This window comes from Leptinotarsa decemlineata, unplaced genomic scaffold (genome assembly GCF_025532065.1).
Source record: "Leptinotarsa decemlineata unplaced genomic scaffold, Ldec_3_MD MMD2_tig00026354_RagTag_RagTag, whole genome shotgun sequence".
Classification (NCBI taxonomy): Eukaryota; Metazoa; Arthropoda; class Insecta; order Coleoptera; family Chrysomelidae; genus Leptinotarsa; species Leptinotarsa decemlineata.
Genome location: NW_027412702.1, coordinates 24255402 through 24275805, shown reverse-complemented (window position 1 = coordinate 24275805; position 20404 = coordinate 24255402). Strand labels below are relative to the sequence as shown.

General features: G+C 37.9%; 2 protein-coding genes and 1 pseudogene across 3 annotated transcripts; 1 reads left to right on the top strand and 2 right to left on the bottom strand.

The window, feature by feature from the left end:
• Window positions 1-277: 277 nt before the first annotated feature.
• LOC141486469 (uncharacterized) lies at window positions 278-4652 on the bottom strand. The gene is made up of 3 exons (XM_074184507.1): window positions 1282-4652; window positions 1001-1222; window positions 278-943 (listed from the first exon to the last, which is right to left on the bottom strand). The coding sequence occupies exons 1-3, from the start codon at window positions 1450-1452 to the stop codon at window positions 296-298; spliced, it is 1041 nt and encodes a 346-aa protein (XP_074040608.1). The 5' UTR covers window positions 1453-4652; the 3' UTR covers window positions 278-295.
• A 149-nt stretch (window positions 4653-4801) lies between these two features.
• On the bottom strand, window positions 4802-20141 carry LOC141486470 (regucalcin-like). Of its 2 annotated transcripts, none has more exons than XM_074184509.1 (5): window positions 19943-20141; window positions 11126-11329; window positions 10527-10742; window positions 8426-8607; window positions 4802-5100 (listed from the first exon to the last, which is right to left on the bottom strand). In XM_074184509.1, exons 1-5 carry the CDS (start codon window positions 20097-20099, stop codon window positions 4945-4947), a joined length of 915 nt encoding a protein of 304 aa, XP_074040610.1. In that variant the 5' UTR covers window positions 20100-20141; the 3' UTR covers window positions 4802-4944. The 2 variants fall into 2 exon arrangements, with proteins under 2 accessions (XP_074040610.1, XP_074040609.1); XM_074184508.1 differs by lacking the exon at window positions 19943-20141 and adding an exon at window positions 19103-19291.
• LOC141486370 (small ribosomal subunit protein uS5 pseudogene) lies at window positions 5527-8251 on the top strand (annotated as a pseudogene).
• Window positions 20142-20404: the final 263 nt, after the last annotated feature.

Here is a 20404-nt window from a genome sequence, read left to right as displayed (position 1 = left end):
CGGTCTTTTTGAAATCTGATTATTTGGTATACCCACTTCTATTCTCTCTCGTTATCTGGTTCCAAATCTGAATTTCAATCTTAATTAAAATGCTTTCCATTCACTATTCTCTTCTCGATAGATTGACAAAAAGTATATTATTTGTTTTATTTCTGACCGGGATATTATAAGCTTATATCGTCATAGTTACGCTATCAATAAAGAGGGTCATAACTCCCTTGGGACATTATAGATTTTATAATTCCCTCTACCTTTCACAAATAAAAATAAATAGAAATGAAAACTGAACCATATTTTATTTATTCACGTCATTACAAATAATAAATGTACAATTTTGAAATGTTCCCTGAAAATTACTTCCGCCACTGGAAACAATTTCTTCTTTTGTATGGCTGGAGCTTCTGTTCACTACAGTCGAGGTACCTGCCTCTTCTGATGACAAAGTAGACAACATACGCGCCGTTTTATTTCTCAATTCGATGCTATCCTCCAAATACCCCTCCGCCACCGTGGAACTTTTCCAACCTCCGTGTCTTTTTAAGTTAGTCATAGTTGTTCCTGCATTGGCTAGAGCAGTAGCAGAAGTGCGACGAAGGTAATGTCCCATATAGGAAGATGAGTTTGGCAATCCTAAATACATTGCGATTTTGCTGGGGATTTTCCCAAACATGTTTTTTCCAATTGGCTGAGATGTACATTTATTTTGTCGGAAGCTCAAAAAAAATCGTTCAATACCTTTAGGACGCAAAGACATATAAAGTCCTAATAAAGGCAAAGCGGAGAACTCTTTTTCATCCACAACTGTAAATTTCTTAGATACACCAGTTTTACTTTCCGGTACGTTCACTACCATAACGGAATCCCGGTCCTCTATATCCGATATCTTCATATTCAAAAGTTCCTGACTTCTGCATCCTCCAAAATAACCCATAATCAAAACAACCTATAACAAAAAAAAGGAAATAAATACACACAAAAAGGAAAATAAGAAAAAAATTACCTTATGCAATAAATGAATATCATTAGGAGCGTCCTTTAGGAATCTGATAACATCTTTAGGAGATAAAACAGCAGACTTTTTCGGCTTATAACTCTTACTCTTCCGTTTCAAAAAAGCCTGTAGTTCATTGAACTTGGTGATATCTCGTTTCTCATGTATAGTCACCATCGATTTTAGCATTGACCATTTAGTCCATAAAGAATTCGGACTATACGTTTCTGACTGAAACGAATAAACACAATTACTACCAAATCTACCGAAAAACATAGAAAATTCCTTACCAGTTCTTGAAAATATGCCAGAAATACAGTTTCAGTGACATCTTTTGGCATAACATTTTTCCGTGTCAGCCAGTCCAGATATATCTTGTATTCTTTTTGGTATACGGCTTCACTTTTCGATGGAATTAATGATCCTCTTGCTTGTTCAGTTTTTTTCAAAATATCCTCCATTATATTTGGGGTAGAAAACACGTTTTCACCGCAAACACAGCTTGATAACAAAGTTCTGTTTATAAACAAGTAACATAGCAACAACCTAGCAACAAGAAAACTCTACTATAATCAACGGTACCTGATTCAAATATACCGGGAAGGTAATGAATTGGTACATTTTTCCGTTTCAAAAATGAACAAAATTTTATTGAAATCGGTCAGAAATAAAATTATCTATGTACCACGGGAATTAATGAGCCTTAATAACCTCAGGCAATTGCTGTCCCTCGGGCCAGAGGCCCTCGGGACGCAAACTTTGCCATCGGTAATTAAGGCCCTCCTAATTCCCTTGATACATAAATAACTATTTGTTCTCTTAACTTCATCTCACTCTAGGAGAATGGTATTTTTCTCAGTCCAAGAGAAAATGAAAGTCCAAAGGTTCAAATATAAATTATAATAAGTAGAAAAAGATTATATGGACAAAATGATAAAAAAACAACTTGTAAAATCTTATATAAAAGGAAAATGTTAAATTCTGTAAAATAAAAGAAAATAGAACAAAGGAAATGTCGCCAATTTTATCATGCTATTTACTAATAATTCAACCTGTTGGATAACTACAAACTCACCAACTCGGTTTTACTTGTCCCCAAGCACCTGAAGCATACATGATGACAGGCTTGAACATCGTGTTGTATAGAAAAATATTGTTTTTGAGATTGAGTTTTGAATTTCTATTGACCAGAGGATAGAGTTTAGCTATCCTCATCTGCACTTTGCTCTTGATATAATCAATGTGATTTGCCCAGGTGAGTCGGCGGTCTACCCAAAGACCTAGGTACTTGACTCGCGTTTTCCATTAAATCTTCCTGCCTGAAATCGTGACCCTTGTGTCTGGAAAAACTTTACGTCTCCCCAAGTCTATCGCCAGAGTTTTTTCTGGATTCACTCGAATCTTCCAGTCAAGGTACCAGCGTTCGAGGTCGTCCAATGCGCGTTGCATGTAGACGACCGCCAACGCTCGACCCATGGAAGAAGCGAGGAGAGCCGTATTATCGGAGTGAAAGGAAACCTTCACGTGATCGAACCTAGGAAGGTCGCTCACGTAAAGGCTGACGTGCCTGACGGGAGACAGGGTTCTTTCAACTCGGACCTGAAATGTTCTGCCTTTCAGAAAGGACCTAATCCACCGGACCAGACCCCGAGGCAGATCGAAATCGAGCATTTTGTGTAGCAGGCGTTCGTGCCAGACTCGGTCGAAGGCTTTCGAAATATCCAGGGGGACAAGATGGACTGTCTTTCTTTTGTTCAGCTCTGAGATGGAATTTTTGACTCGTGTCAGAGCCTGCAGCTCGTTGGAGTGTGCCCTCCTGAAGCCGAATTGTTCGTCAGGCAGAACATTTCGGTCATCAACTTTCGGAATCTGTTTGGGAATCATGACAACTGTGGCATGCTTCCATCTTCGAGGAAAGTATCTGAGAGTGATTGAGCTGTTGATAATATCCAGCAGGTATCTGATGAAGTTCTCCGGGAGCTGCTTCAACAACCTGTTGTTGATTGAATCAATTCCCGGAGCCTTCTTGGGTTTCTAGGCCCTAATGTACCCCTCCAGTTCTTCCTCTGAAGCTAGACGGATCACATCGTCATCATTTTTCCTAAGGATGCGCCGAACCCAGTGTTCCAACCGAATATCACGGTTAATATCATCATCCGGATCAACGTTAAGTCGAAACTGACTCTCCATTGTATCTGCAAATGCCAATGCCTTCTCGGCGGGAGAGTAGCAGATGCCGCGCTGTCCGTGAAGAGGGAAGGGAGCGGTTTTCCCCTTCTCGAGCCTGCGGATGACTCGCCAGAGCTCATCATCCCCAGGTTCGAGCGATTCCAAACACTCGCTCCACCTCTCGTTTCTATAGTCAGTGATGGCCTGTTTAACCTGGTTGGCCATTCTGCTAGCCGCAGCCTAGTCTCCAGGGTGGAGAGTTCGCTGATAAACTCGTCTGAGTCGATTTCTCTCCCGGATAAGGTTCTTTATCCTGGGAGGAAACTCATTGTAGCTCCGCAGAGGACACTCTGTCCTGGTTGTGGCTCCGCAGTGGATAAATGCATGACGTAATCCATTTTGAGTTTATTCAGGTTGAAGCCTGGCTCCCTTCCCCTTTTAACTGGTGTTTGTCAGAAAGACAAACGGGTCATGACTGGTGTTTGATGGTGGCATGAAAGTCCTCAGACATCCATACCGCCCTTCGCTGTATACCCCTACCTGGCTGGGGTGAGATGGATGAAGATATTATTCATCTGTTAACGGAGGACATAGGGGCCTCATTCGACAGAGTGTCGGGACCTTCTATATCGGGAGGGGTCGTCTACAGCGTAATCTATAGCTTCCCTGACTAACGGATTTTCGTGAGTTTCGGCGTAATCAAAAACTCGCCGGTTTCTCGACTGGATGGACTGCTGAATGGAAGGCAGCTTCAAATCTCTGCGGATGGCTTCATTCCGCACGAACCACGGAGCATTCACAATCATCTGTAGAATTTTATTTTGTAAAGATGGAGATGTTAGTCGGAGCCGCTTGTCCCCAAACACCTGAAGCATACATGATGACAGACTTGAACATCATGTTATAGATCGTGATTTTATTCTTTAGGCTTAACTTAGATTTTCTATTTATCAAAGGGTACAGGCTTGCCACCCGACCCTGGATCTTTGCCTTCACGCTTAACAGGTGCGGGTAAACAACGGCGATGACATCTTCCCTCACGAAGACGCCATCTATGTGATCGATAGAGAACTTAATCTTTGTAATTCTGGATTTACAATATTTTGGCTTCGTCAATTCGAACCTTTGGGTGACAACTTCAAAAATAAATACCAAATTTCATTTCACATGATATACTTGTATTCGTATCACTTCATCTCCTTATTGAAGATTATAATTCATACACTGAAGTCGTGTCGTAATGCAATAGTTACAAGCAACAAGCAATTAGTTTTATGATATACTTGACTATGAAATACAGGCACAAGCTATAGAAAATTGGCTAATCGAAAAAATTTCATCTTCTGACAATTGCGCCTAACCCAACTTTAGTATTGTTTTACCATTTCTAGTTTTGGCTTTTCTGCAAAAAAGTATGGATACATTTTCAGTTCATGTCCACACAGAACAAAATTTTATGAATGTACAATGAATCAGGCCCAGTCCAAAGTTACTTTCTTATCCTATATGCCTCTTGCACCTCAACTATAGTATTGGATAACAACATATTGACTTGGATAACAACATATTTTTTCAGTCGTTTACCATCGCGTAAGATTCATATATTGAATTTTATTGGTAAGTTACAAGCAACAGGCAGTCTTATGAGGTAATTATTTATTGTATTCTATTTTGCTACTTATTGACCTAGTTTAATACATGCAAACACCTTTTTTTATCAATTACATAACATGTAACTCTGTATTCCGCCACCGCCTTCAAAATAACATCTCTACGAATGAATCTCACAGAACAGCCTCATCAGCTGGCAAGCCCCTAGCATTGATTCCTGTGACCTTGAATAACGACCCTCCTTTCTGTCCGGGGGAAAATTCCTTGAAATTAGCGCTGGTGACCCAAAGCTCATCCAAATTTGCTCCGCCAAACGCAACAGAAGTGATCTGATAATAAAAAAATATTATTAGATAATACTAGCTTATTGATTAATTATATCATACTGCAAATTTTGTGTTTTATTTCAAAACCTATGAAAGCTGTTGTATCAGAATCAAGTAACTCAGAGACAGGAGAAACAGTTTATATCTGATATATTTTTTATACAGGCTTTGTTAATTAACAGATTTTTTCAGTGATTGATATATAGCGTCAACATCAAGTGACCATGCGAACAACAGTACTGATACTCCCAGCCTAGTAATCGAAAATATTAGTAATGAAGATGTTTATCATACCCTAAAAGAATTTAAGCCTAAATTTACTGCAGGATCTGAGCAAATTCCAGCATTCATCATTAAAGATTGTACCTAAGCTCTGGTTGAATCACTAACAACTTTAATCAATATATGCCTGAAAACATCAATTGTACTATATGTACTATCTTTCGTTCGACAACAGTGTTGGAGGAAGTATTAAACAATGGCGGACGCAGCTCCAGCCGGTGGTCGTGGCGGTTTCCGTGGTGGATTCGGTGGTGGTAGTAGAGGAGGTGGCCGAGGGGGCCCCAGAGGTCGTGGACGTGGACGCGGTAGAGGCCGTGGTCGCGGAAAGGAAGACCAGAAGGAATGGGTGCCTGTAACTAAGCTAGGACGGTTGGTAAAAGATGGTAAGATCCGCTCTTTGGAGGAGATCTACCTGTTTTTTTTACCAATCAAGGAGTATGAAATCATCGATTTCTTCATTGGGTCAGAACTGAATGATGAGGTTTTGAAGATCATGCCTGTTCAGAAACAGACACGTGCTGGTCAACGTACTCGTTTCAAGGCTTTCGTAGCTATTGGTGATAGCAAAGGCCACATTGGTTTGGGAGTGAAGTGCAGCAAAGAAGTTGCTACTGCTATCCGTGGAGCCATCATCTTAGCCAAGCTTTCTGTCGTACCAGTTCGTAGAGGTTACTGGGGTAACAAAATCGGTCAACCCCACACAGTGCCTTGCAAAGTCACCGGAAAATACGGGTCTGTAACTGTACGTCTCATCCCAGCTCCCCGTGGTACTGGTATCGTTTCTGCTCCTGTTCCCAAGAAACTACTGCAGATGGCGGGTATCGAAGACTGCTATACATCAGCCAAGGGCTCCACTGGTACTCTGGGTAATTTCGCCAAGGCAACTTATGCAGCAATTGCAAAGACTTACGCATACTTAACGCCAGATTTGTGGAAGGAGATGCCTCTTACCAAGACACCCTACCAGGAGTTTGCGGATTACCTGTACAAAAATCACCGCAATGAATCTGCCGCAGCACGTACTGAAACTGCTTGGATCGTGTTTAACAGCAATGTAATAAAAACATTAAATATATATGTATTGTACTATCAATATGGAAAATGTCGAAAGTGTGTCCAATTTTCAAAAAAGGAGATAAAAAATTACAGACCAATTTCTATCATATCCAACTTTTGTAAAGTGTTTGAGATGCTCCTTGAGAAGACAATCTACTGTCATGTTAGCAACATTATTAGCCCCAATCAACACGGTTTCATGAAAGGACGTTCAACCATCACCAATCTTGTAACAGTCACTCAATGTATTGCGGAGGTTATTGATTGTCAGTCTCAGACTGATCTCATCTACACTGAGTTTTCTAAAGTGTTCGACAGACTAGACCATAGTATCCTGCTCAACAAGCTTTCGACTTTTGGGTTATCCAATAGCTTAATTACTCTCTTCAAATCGTATTTTTACAACCGTATGTAGTATTTCCAAATCAATGGCCTCAAGTCTGTCGAATATGTAGCCACATCTGGTGTACCAGAAGGGTCAAACCTAGGACCCCCACTGTTCAATATTTTCATCAATGATATCGAAGCTGAGATTGATGTCAATTTCCTTTTATACGCAGATGACTTGAAACTCTATTACAATATAATCTTTGCGAACGTCTCGCCCTGAATTTATATCGTGATGTTACATGGTGTCAGCAGAATAATCTATCTCTCAACATATTCAAATATAACTGCTCACTGAAAAGGAATCTGACATTACATAACTACGTCATAAACCTTCAAGTTCTGGAGCGTCCTGACACACTCACTGATCTAGGTGTTACTTTTGATTCATTCTTCTCTTTCAACAAACATATTGACACTACTCTCACAGCTGCTTATCGTATGTATGGACTCTTAGTTAGAAATACAAAAGACTTCGAAAAAGCTTCAACATTTACTTTATTTCACTTTTTTCGATCTAGGCTGTTGTGTGGAGTCCCTACTATCAGGTTCATATAAATCAACTAGAAGCCCTACAGAGGCGCTTCCTCAAATATATATCTTTTAAACTTAAAGGCAGGTATCCTTCTGTGGGAATACCCTATTATGAATTGCTTGAAACTCATAATTTTTGTAGTTTTGAGGTAAGGCGTAGATATTATTCGTTTCTTTTTTATTCAAAATCATAATAATATCATTACCTGCTCTTAATTATTACATGCTACATGCTACAATTTTTGGGTTCCTAGGTGGAATAGTGTCACCTTTTATCTCAACACTAAGCGAGCAAATATAATGAAAATATCCCCAATTTATACAATGTGCGATACCTCTATTTCTGTTAGTCGTGTCCTAGATATATTCAACTGCCCGATTGTACAAATCAAAAGACATTTCGTAGCTAACTGACTGTTCTGTTTTTATTTATTTTTTATATAGATTACGGAAGTACATATTTGTAAATGCTACTGTTTCTACCTATTGTGTAATTGGGTTCATCCTGTAGAATAGTGTGTAGAATGAATAAATAAATAAATAAACATTATCCGGAGACCAAAGTTACAAGAAAGTCTATGACAATAAATATTCATTTTGAATCATTTTCTATATTTTGGTACATTTCAATGCGTTCAGTCATCAATTTGCTGACAAAGTAAGAGAAAATATTGTATTTTTTTCAATGTCGATGACTATGTTAACCACCAACAGAGTTTCATGGCTGCTTAGTCCCATCAGTCATATCGCTGGATGGAATAACGTCAAAGTCAATACAAGTGTCACAAACGTCAACAAGACAGATTATCAAAAACAATATACTCAGTACTCTAATCCATTCAATAGAGGTGATTGTTTTTTTGTTTGTTTCAGTGAAATAACTGTACCAAAATGATGTTCTGAAGAATGAATCGAAGGCCATAAGAGAAAAGGAGGGATAAGTTACTATTCGTGAAAATTCTCTACAGAATTTAAGACTCTTGCTGAATACATTTTACACATAATGTATACTCTTCAAAAGAAATCAATCACGATGAAATATTGAATGCTTGGAGATTGATCAACTCACCTGGGATGCTGGAAATTCTATAGTTTCTAGAAGTGTCTCAGGTCGTCTTGGATCAATTTTAATCACTTTTGAGCCTAAGAATATTGCTACCCATAAGTTGCCATCTGAATCAATTGTCATACCGTCAAACAAACATTCGTCGAATCCATGCTTTTCTCTGGTGAATATTGGTTGGAGGTTCGCTATAATAGAAAACACGATGTGACTATTTCCGTATTTTGAAAACATGAAATGTATTAGTTTTCGTTTCAAGAAGTATTTCATTGAAGTCGTAAAGGACCCTGGCGAGCTGAATATTTACTCGTATTTATACTTTCAGAGGATAGTCGGGATGATGATATGGATGGTGGTGGATCTGATGGTGGGAACAAAGGCGGGGTTTCCATGTAAATTATCTCTCCTGATTGGTCCTTACTTTTGCTGGGTCGTTCTGATTGGTCCACGTTGTTGACATGTATGATACTGGTAGGATGTCGATAGGAGTTGTATTCTAGTCTATGTATAGGTTTCTTGACTACTGGATACCTCATTTTGTTGACCAGTACGCCTTCTCTTTTCAGTTGAAATTGTTGAGATGCTCATTGATTTCAAGGGCCTTCCTGTATGAAGTGGTACGTAGTAATGCGTTGAATTAAACAGTTTCTTCGTATTTCATTTCGAGGTCATGTTCTCCAATCGCGAGTTTCTCCTGTTGCAACTATGCTTGTGTTCTTGTATCCTGGTGTTGATGCTGCTGTTGGTAGTTCCGACGTAAACTGAGCCACAGAAACAGGGAATCCTGTTAACATCGGCGGATGTCAGATGTTTTCTTTTGTCGTTGACCGATCTGATAGTGTTGTTTGGTTGATTAGCTGGCTCTTAAATGGTCCTGATGTTGTGACGTTCAAACAGTTTTTCGATGCAGTCCATGACAATGTAAGGCAAATAGACTCTGGTTGCCACTTCGTCATCAAAGTTGGAGTATTTCTTCTTCTAGGATATAGATTACATTCGATTTCTTGCGCTGTAGAGCCTGATCTAGATGACAAGGTTTTTCTTAAAGAAGATATGGTTCACAAATCCTGATGACACGATCAACAAGTGTTACAACATAATTAGATTTCAAACTAATGTTCAAAACTTCAATGTTCGGTTCAACCCAGTATCAATTGAATCAATCCTCGAATATGTTTCAGGATGTACTGTAGCTCACACTCCACCATTCCTCTGAGTGAAACTCTGTCAAAGATTGAAAACCTGATTTGGGTTATAACGATACAGGCAAAAAGTAGCTATTGGTCTTCTGGTTTATCATCTTCAAACACAGATGACACACTAGATCTTTCGACAGTCCAAGTATCTTCAAGTAATGATTCAAATGAGTGTCCTGTAAGAAAGTATGTTAGACAACATAACCTTCTCGTAGTTGAACAATTATTTAGTGACATTCTTCGAAGAATATTTCAATGCCTTAGTCCTGGCTCGGTCACTCTATACACCTGCACTAGAACCTACAGGATGATTCCAATATATCTGTGAACCAACATATATCTGCTCTTAGTTATTAACTCCTCCCGAAGGATTCAGTCCTTTACTCGCAATTAGGACTGTATAAAGGCAGGTTGACTTTTGGTAGCATCAAATCGGAGGTAATTCCCAGAATGTTGTTCAGTAAGAGTCTAATTTGTACAATCAGCAATATGCATATTGCTTCTGTATGTTCATGCGGAGACGAAAGAGGATTCGATAACTGTCCATGGTCGCTGACGTTGTGTTGCTGATAGCAACTCTTTACTGAAGAATTGTTCTTAGAAATATGCTTCAGGAGAAATTCAAAAAGTTGACTGAAAAACATTGAATACACTTCAACCCTCATAGAATATGGTTGCTGGTAGATACAATATGTGATTGCTCATATGGAGATTTCAGAATGTAAGCTGTATTCACTTCTAGTACTTCAGTACAAAAGTTTGTTATTAGCACACCATCTGAACTTCAATGAAAAAATTTCAATATCGGACACCGATGAGACATATTGCAATAAAAAAAATCGAACTGAACTCCAAACCAATCATCTACACATTTCTAGGTAATTTAAAGCATAACAAAATAATTCACTCACATAAAGTTCCTCGATTGATATCCAAATCGTACTGATCTACAGTTCCATTCATAGAGTCGATATAGTACATTTTTCCCAGTTCTTTGTTGAAAGCAATACCATTGGATATCCCAATTCCGCCCCTGTAGTTCTGGACCAAATTATTCTGAAAACTGTAAAGAGTTCCTTTGCCTGGAGGTATTCCATCAATAGTGGATGCATGTGCTCCCATAGTTCCTGTGACGAAAACAAAAAAGTGTTAAATCAATCTTTGATTTTGAAAATTGAGAGTCTGACTTTGTAACAGATACATTGGTTATTGATACTATGATTCACTTGTCGAGTCATTTTCCCATCTCATCTCATTAAACAGTTGAAGATGATCACTTGGTGATCGAAACACGCGTTGAGGTGTTGGAATAAACCTCCAGTAATATACAACATTTTTTAGTTCAAGCGATATGTATTTACTCGTCTAATCAAATGTTTTTGTGGGATTCATATTAGACCACAGTTACCAGCCTACTTTTCAACATTTAGCTCAATAATATTTCCAATACAGTCACAATTATAAACTAAAATATCGCTACCGATTTAGTAGAATTCAAATCAAAACTAACCTGACCAAAGTCTTCCACTTGAGTCACATTTTCCATCATTGAAGACATGGTCTGTTCCATGATCAACTTCATACAATTTCTTGAGGTTCAGCACAGTGTTACTCTCTCCATCCCAGGTTATGGTTGACACTGATCTATCAACGGTTATCACGAAATTGTCCTTTTTATCTTTGATTGGTATAATTATTGAAACATTGTGATTTCCTGAAATCAAGAATATAAAAGCAATTCAATGATAGATTGTAAAACTGAGAACAATTCAACAAGTCTTTGACTGATGTCCAAGCGAAGTCTACAGTTTAAACTGACTCGGGTGAGGCACTTATTGTTTTTTTTTTAATATTGGTAAGTTTTTCACACAAACATTTAGTAATTAATAATCCAATCGTAATAAAAATTTGATAATACTATACAGGGCTTTTCATGATGAGCGTTAATTAGCCGTTTCTGGCAAAATATTCAACGGATCAACCTGAAAATTTCACAGTATGACCTACACGCCTAAAATATTTCAGACGAAGCGGCGTTGTCGCTTCTACTATAAAGTAGCGGTTTCTTTAATTTTTCAAATGAAACACCCCGTATATAATATCATATTATGATTCATTATCACTTTGTCAACAAATTCATATACTGTTTCCCTATACCTATCTATTACCGTTTAGAAGATATAAATTAATTTCGATATTTTTCTTACCAAACATGAACTTTTATAAATGCTGATAATCTTGAACTCTCTTGCACTAAAACGATCAAATTTGAAATAGAGTGGAGTGAAACTATGAGGATCTTTACTCCGAGTCATATTTTCATTTGCCTCATACAGGGTCTTCAAAAAATGCAGATACTTTGATCTCTACTATTTTGAACCGTTTCAAATTTGATCGTTTTAGTGCAAGAGAATTCAAGATTATCAGCATTTATAAAAGTTCATGTTTGGTAAAAAAAAAATCGAAATTAATTTATATCTTCTAAACGGTAATAGATATGTATAGGGAAATAGTATATGAATTTGTTGACAAAGTGATGATGAATCATAATATGATATTATATACGGGGTGTTCTAATTGAAAAATCAAAGAAGCCGCTACTTTATGGTAGAAGCGACAACGCCGCTTCGTCTGAAATATTTTAGGCGTGTAGGTCTTATTGATTTATGCATACTGTGAAATTTTCAGGTTGATCCGTTAAATAGTTTGTCAGAAACGGCTAATTAACGCTCATCATGAAAAGCCCTGTATACAGTATGGATATCTATTTGCATAAAAATTCACATACAGTGATAAATCAGTTTAGAGATCAGAGAAAAAATTATAGGACACAAAAATCAGACTGATGACGAAAATATGTTAAGTCCATTCTTCTAGGGTTCGATGATAACATCTAGTTCACGATAATATTGAATTCCGAGATTCAGTTGTAGTAAAAGTTGATAGTCTGGAACATCGAAGAAAGGATGGGGATTTGTCTCTCTTTTATAGATACTTTTAGGACAGGTGTTCAAGCGACTTGGACATTTAATTCCACCAAGAGCGGTACATATCAGAAATTCTTGACGGGCTGTGGCTGCTCATCGTTTTTAGGTTTAACTCAGTACACCTCGAACTCCACTGTTCAAGAACTCTTTCATTTGGAGAACTGCGTTTATGTGAAATAAACTTTCTGATTGATTTAATCACCAGGGATTCAAATCCGCTTTTAGAGCGCCTGTCACATAAAAATTTGTTGTCATCTTATGCGTCTCTATTGACATAATAATTTAGCTAAATTATTGATATGTAGAAATTTCATTCCTGTCGCAAGTTTTGCTCCGAAATAAAATGAAACTGTAAGAAAAATCTCAAATGGAAAAACTTGAAGGCATAACTTCAACATCAAATTCAAAAAGATCATGTGAAAATTACTACAAAAAATATATCGGACAGAGATTCCTTATTTCTGGTAAATTCCTTTCTTGAAAGACCACTTTAATTCAACTTGAGATTCATGTAAATATTATTTTTATCTTCTTTTAGTAGATCAGTACTCTTGAAGTTACACGAAATGAAGAAAATATAAATATGTTTCGGTAGGCATTTTTAGAATGTTCTAATTGATGACGTTGATACTGATTTCATATGGTTTTATGAATAGGTTGAAGGTTGGGATATTTCAAAAAGTTTTTTATAGTTTTATTTCAGAAGATACAATTGAGTTCAGAATTATTTTTTTTGGTTTCGTACCAAATTACATGATTACGTGATGATTGCTACTTGAGTTCAACGATTATTCAGATAAACCTCAGAGTTGGGTTGATAAATAACAAAAACACTTCAACATCTGGCGATAAGCAATTTCCAGGCCCGGACGCGGCTACGGTTGATCAAAGAATTCAAACTTTCACGGCCGGAGATAACTGTGACGAAACATTTTTCCAGGTTTTTCAGCCATGGTCTGCGAGTTTTTATGTCTGACGTTTCGTCTACCACTGCGGTAGACATCATCAGAGGCAATGTGGTAAAGATTGAAGTGCTCGAGTAGTTCTCAACGTCTCTCTACTCGACGAAAGACTATCCTGCGAGTTCCTGCGTTTCTTTCGAAGGAGAAAGATTCTCGAATTTCTACTCGAGAACTTCGACCGTTACCTCATCGCCGCATTAGTAAACTAAACGGCAGGTATGAAAACTCACAGTCCAAGGCCAAAAAAAAAACAAAAAAAGCTTTGACGCGACTACTGTTGTCAGTAGCATCCTCAACAGGACTAGGACTTATACAGGACAGGAAAAAAATTCGAAAAAACAATTTTTTTTTCAACATTTTCTCCTTGCAGCTCTATACAGTTGTCCCAGCGACATTCAATAATTTCAATATCGTTTTTATAATAAGAATTGCCACTGATCCATTTTACAAGTTTGGGAATGGAAAATAATCCGAAGGGGCTTAATCTGGCGATTAGGATGCTTGAAATAGCAATTCAAACTTTAATTTTGGTAATTGCGATGAAGGATTTGTGTTGCACACATCTTTCTCATGTCCAAATCTTCAGATAATATACGATATATCGAACTTTTTGAAATACTCACTAAGTCTGCTAGCTCGCGCACTTTCAGTCGACAATCATTCAGTACCGTTTCTGGAGCCGTCACCTCATTAGGTCGACCACTGCAATGCTCGTCTTAGCAGCTCGTACGGGCTCGTTTAAGCTCTGCTATCCAATATCTTACTATTGTGAAAGAAGAAGCAGACTGACCCAGTGTAGAATCCAGTTCAGCTTTCATATTGGTTACAATAGCTCCAAAGTAAGTAGGTCTATTCAACCCTTCACCGTAAGCATTTTTACGTTTCCTACACCGTGAACGCTACTTGTTGCGCTGACAAGCTAGGAAATGTATTGAGTGCCAAACACTCCGTTCCCTAGATCTAGATAGTGGGTGCAACGCCACGTGCTTTATTATTTCGCGCGTTTTTTTTGCTATGGTGCCAGTAAGTCGTTCACGTACAAGTTAGAAAAGTTATTTCACATATTTTGTTTGTTTTGTGAAGGTAGGCTTGTCAAGATGAATCAGGGCGGAGAAGAAACTGTATAAACGTTTGATAGTAATATCAGAATAATTGATATAGACAAAAACAAATTCATTTTGAGAACCAACATCGAAAGAGATGTAGATATTACTGCAATTGGATTAATAACTTTCCTAAAGCTACTTGCACAGAGTGGATTGTAAACAGAACATATCCTGAAATAAAAACCTACAGTATCGAAAATATTGGGTTTGTCAGCACAATGCTAAAAATAAGAAAACAAAAACAAGCAGCGTTAGGAAAAGAAACAGGAACTGTGGCGCTTAAATCTTTATTGAGGTTAAAAATGAAAGCAAATTAAAGATGCAGGGATCCCTTGCCAAAAATTTCAATAAGTCGAAACTAATAGCTACCACTTCAAGTGATGAAATATGTGAAACTCTTGCCAATATCCAAGTAAATCATATGAAACGATCAATTTATCATTTGTATGAACAATGAATGTACGTACGCTGAGAGAAATTTTTTGCTATGATAGAGAGATTTTTTTACAGCAGCAAAACCGTTATAGGAAAGTGATTTTTCGCCACCAAAAAGGAGAAGAAGACGTATTTTGAAGAGAAAGGAACAAGACGTTTATAAGCGAAGAGCCGTTTTGCTATATTGTGGTAACGTCCTCAAGGCTAAGAAAATCGAAACTATTGAAAATATTCAGTCGTTTGCTAATATCTGCACAAGCATTTGTAATTTTAAAAAACGAGAAGGATAAAAGTCCAACCTACTTCTATTGCACGCCGGGCAAGTAGAAGTTTACATGCTGGCGCTAGAGCATGCTAGCTAGAGCTAGAGGCCTTCAAAGTTTTAAGAAACAAAAATAAGAGATCAAAAAAGAAGAGATCATTAGGTAAAAATATTGAGCCTAATCAACCAAATGCTATCAGCCATGTAAACATTAAAATGTGCTACCTGTATACATATTTCTGCATTTATTCATATATTATTAACCTAACCTAACCTAACCTATTACACAATGTTACCTACTGTCAAAATATATGTAAATGACACATTAAATTGATATTATACATCACAAATTATCACCCAACTTGTTTCTATTACTTTCAGAAAAATCCTACTACCTACTATCACCACTATGACCTACTCTCAGGCATTTTGAGTATCAATCACGAATTGTTGCGTCCATCGTCTTGGAAACGGAGAGCTTGATACGCAGTACATTTCCTGGCTCGTCAACGCAACCAGTAGCGTTAACGGTGTAGGAAATGTAAAAATGCCCACCGTAACCCACAAGGCTTTAGTGTGGCTCACACCTATTCACATTAAACCAAATAAACCCAGGTTCTTTACGAAGCCGATTAGTTTGTATAGTGGGTAGTCTTTCAGATCAGATGGTGAGAGTACGGCTCTGCCAAACTCTAAAAACCTGATTCGGTCCCCAGCGGGGCAGGCACAAAGTATGTGCTCTGGTGTCTGTTTCATAATTTTCCACACAGAGGCGACATACTATGTCTTCCGACAGTACGAGTCTCTGCATATGATGATTCAAATAACAGTGACCTGTAAGAAGGCCTGTTAAACATCGTAGTTCATCCTTACTGTGATCCAACTACTGTTTGGTATCAAGCCTCGAAGGGTAAATAAACGCCTTGGAGTGAGCCAATTCTGGAAGATTCTGCCAGAAGTCCATAAATCTTCTTGCCATCCAGGTGTTCAACCATTGTTTGGCAAAGCCTGAAATGATGCCAATGACAGGTTCTGGTCCGATGAAACTGCTTCCAGCACCCTCCTTCGCGAGGGAATCGGCAGCCTCATTGCCTTCCAGGCCAGTATGGCTAGGAATCCACACCAGAGGCAATCTGTTGAATCTTTCTATCGAGAAGAGTCGTTTTTGGCAATTTGCTACCAATTTAGACGTTGCTCGGTGGAAGCCAAGAGCTTCCAACGCCGCTTGACTGTCCGAGAATATTTTTATTGACTTCTGTATGAGGTTGGATTCTTTCAATCTCTCCGCACACAATTCAATAGCGAAAATTTCCGCTTGAAATACACTCGCATAGGTTCCTAGGCAGGTTGATATCTCTGTCTTGGGTCTGCGACTGAAAACACCTGCACCAAAACCGGAAGGTGTTTTTGATCCATCTGTGAACCAACAACTATCTGCTCTTAATATTTCTTCTCCCGGAGGATCCAATCCTCTCTACTCGGGAACAGTACTTTATAAAGCACTTCGTATTTGACAGTTGGAGGCATAAAGTCAGAGGTCATTTCCAAAATGCTGTGACTTCCAATGTCAACCAACAGTCTGTTGCACTCTGCATTTAATTGATTTGTGTAATTGGCAATGTACATAAGTATGTATACAGTCCATCTAGCCTCTCTCTCCAGAAAAATGTGGAGAGTTAGATCTAGAAGGATCTCCATTGCCGCTGACGGTGTGGTACTGATGACACCAGTGATAGCCAGACAAGCCTGTCTCTGTGAGCCAGAGAGCTTCGCTTGGGCCGTTTTCTGTAAAGCCTTCGGCCACCAGGCAATTGCACCATAAGTGATCATTGGTCTGACAATCATCACGTAAATCCATTGAATTTGTTTGGGACCTGACCCCCAAATTTTTCCACAAATCCTTCGACTTGTCCATAGGGATAGTCTGGCTTTGTGTAAAATTTTTTCCAAGTGAACGTTCCAGGTGAGTTTTTCATTAAGGACAATGCCAAGATATGTCACCTCCGTTCCAAATGGAATGACCTCCCCATTGAAGGAAAGTGGAGTTGGATCGTCCAATTTTCCCTTCCTGGTGAAGGAAATTATCACAGTTTTGCTGGGGTTGACAGACATCTGCTCCCTCAGGCACCAACTTTGAACAACGTCCAACGTTGTACCCTTCCCGACGTGGACCTTGTCAAGATGACAAGGTCATCTGCATAAGCTTGCAGATATGCTTTTTTTCTGTCGAGGGCATCATATTGGTTGGGCTGAGGCCTTTCAAATGAAAGTATTGTACCACACTACGATGACCAATTTTCTTCATTTTCACAAATTCACCGAAAACGTTCGCTATTGATGGCTGCCAAACGAATATTAAACAACGCAGCGTCTTCAAACTTGAAACATATGCTTTATAGATTGTGTACTTTCTAATACAGTGATATTTTTCAAACAACTACCGCCATTTCTAGGTCAGGCCGGGTACTTATGGGACCATTGTCATACTCAAATTCGGGTATAATGTACGGAAATGTCGAAACAAAATCGTGGAAACAGATTAGGTTGAATTGTGGCAAACTTGTCTGGTTTTGAATACGACTGAATGGTATAAAAAATTGACTTCAGTTTTTTGGTTCAGAAGATATACCGATAAAACCAAAATTTTCAAAAATTCATTCTTTGCTATATCTCTTGTGATGCAGATACATTGGAAATATTTCCATACTTTGCCACAAGGACTTTCATGTCAGAGAGATAGCGAAACGCCGAACCAGTGGGAAAAGAATCGCACAGTGGCTTGTGTATGGCGACCGTCGCCACGCCAGCAATTGGTTTTACGTGTGGCTATAGATCTGTTTAAATCTGTTTGAAATATGTTTTTCCGTTAACCAGCTGTCGCACCCCTACGAACGACAACCCTCAGAAGTCGAAACTTGTGCGAGTTAAAGACTAACGAGGTCTTACCTTTTAACGTGTGATTCCCAACATGGGTTGGACGATCGCAAGAGAAAATCGATCGTTCAGCCTGAGGCTTGAACCACCGACCAACACGGCGGTCGATTTAAGTGAATGAACAAAGCACCCACGTCGAACTACCCGGCTACCGTTCGACCATGTTAAAATAGAACCTGTATTATTTGTAGCAATTCTTTGATCAACAATATATTTTGATGTTCAACGTGTAAATGTTAATTGTTTTTTTCATCACATACATGTAATCCCTCCATTATGTACCACAGCTGATTCTGTGAAAACCCTTTTTTGAAAATCAGTCATGGTACATAAAAGGATATATTACTTGATGCATATGATTATCACAGTCGTAATAAAACAATAATACTTCATTTAAAACTCGTGAAGTTACCGTAGAGAAAATCATTATTTCTAACTAATTTCACAGTTTTACATGAATATTTTGCCTCCAAAAAAATGCAGGTCATTATTCAAAATTCCAAAGTCGAATGTGGTCCAAGTCACACGAGAACCTAATTAAAAGTTCACGTGAAAAAGTTCAATTAGACTTTCAAAATCTCTTTACATAAAGAAGAAACAGTGCGAAATAGAAAAGGAAATTTTCCAGTTCTTCCCATGAATTTCTTAAAAACCAAATTAGCCTTAAGTAATTATTTGTATCTCTACGTTGAATTCTTCTTACGTCGAAATAATTGATAGTATGCATTTGATAATGATCTTTTTTTTTTCTAATGGCACACTTTTTTTTGTTAATCTATAAAAAATCCAAAGGACCCTCACCTATAACTGCGTTAGTCAACTTCCTTGTAGACGGCACGTATTTATGAACGCTGTGCTTATGAAAATCGAGAAAATAAAGGCACTGATTTTTAATATCCCAATGTGGGCCTTCCAGAATAGAGAAACCTTCCAATATCACTTCTACATTTGGTGCCATTTTGTAGATACGTCAAGTCGCGTGAACTTCTATAAACTGTTTCGATTCGTTCAGTATTCACAACAAATTGTTTGATAATTTTATTAGATTAAATGTGAAGTATTCAGCTCATAGATGCTTTCGACCGTATACAGAAAACAACTACATGCGATAAAATTGATGCGTGAACTACTATACAGGTCGTTCTTTTTAGCTAATCCTCCTAACACTATTTCTATCTGGTAAACGGTAAGACTTACAAGGTCGGTTGAATCGGGCAAAACCTCACTATTTTCGAAAACTAGAACAATCTCTCTTCAGATGGAGAATTTTAGTGGTAGTTTTTGAAATATTCGCCAAAAATTATAATTGTAGAATTTTGTTTATTTGCTCTACCGCTTCATATTTGTTATAATCTGATATATTCCATTTGCAATTCGACTTTTCATTCATTAGATTTCATCATCAACTTTTTTTAAACAGACATTCATTGTTTGAAAATCTGTTAAAATCTGTTTTTTCGTTAATCAGCCTTTGCCCCTATACGAACTACAACTCTCAGAAGTTGAGAAACTGTGCGAGCTAAGGACTAACGAGGTCTTACCTTTTAACGTGTGATTCCTAACATGTTATTACATAACTGAATTTTTTTATCAAAGTGACTACACGAAAGTCGATGAAAGAAAATAGAAGTATGTCCTTACCAATAACTGCTTTAGTCAGCTTCTTCGTAGATGGCACGTATTTGAAAATACTGTGATTATGAATATCGACAAAATAAAGACACTGCTTCTCAATATCCCAATGAGGTCCTTCCAAAAGTGAAAACCCTTCAAGAATTACTTCTATTTTTGATGACATTTTATATGTAATGCACAGTAATGCACTGACTTGGATTGTTTACTTCAAACCTGATTTGTTTGAGAATTTATATTTGGAATGGTTATTACAATTGAGTGAGCAGAGGCGTCCACACATGCAGCAAATATATTCGACAAAATATACATGAGAAATCAGGAATGTATTTGTAAATAAATTTAAATAAATGTGAATAAATATACACATGCTTTACATTATAGCATAAAAATAGTTAGAAGATAAAGTTTTGCTGTATTACGATCATCAAAAATCAGGCAGGTAATTTTCAGGGCAGAGAGGGTAGAGAA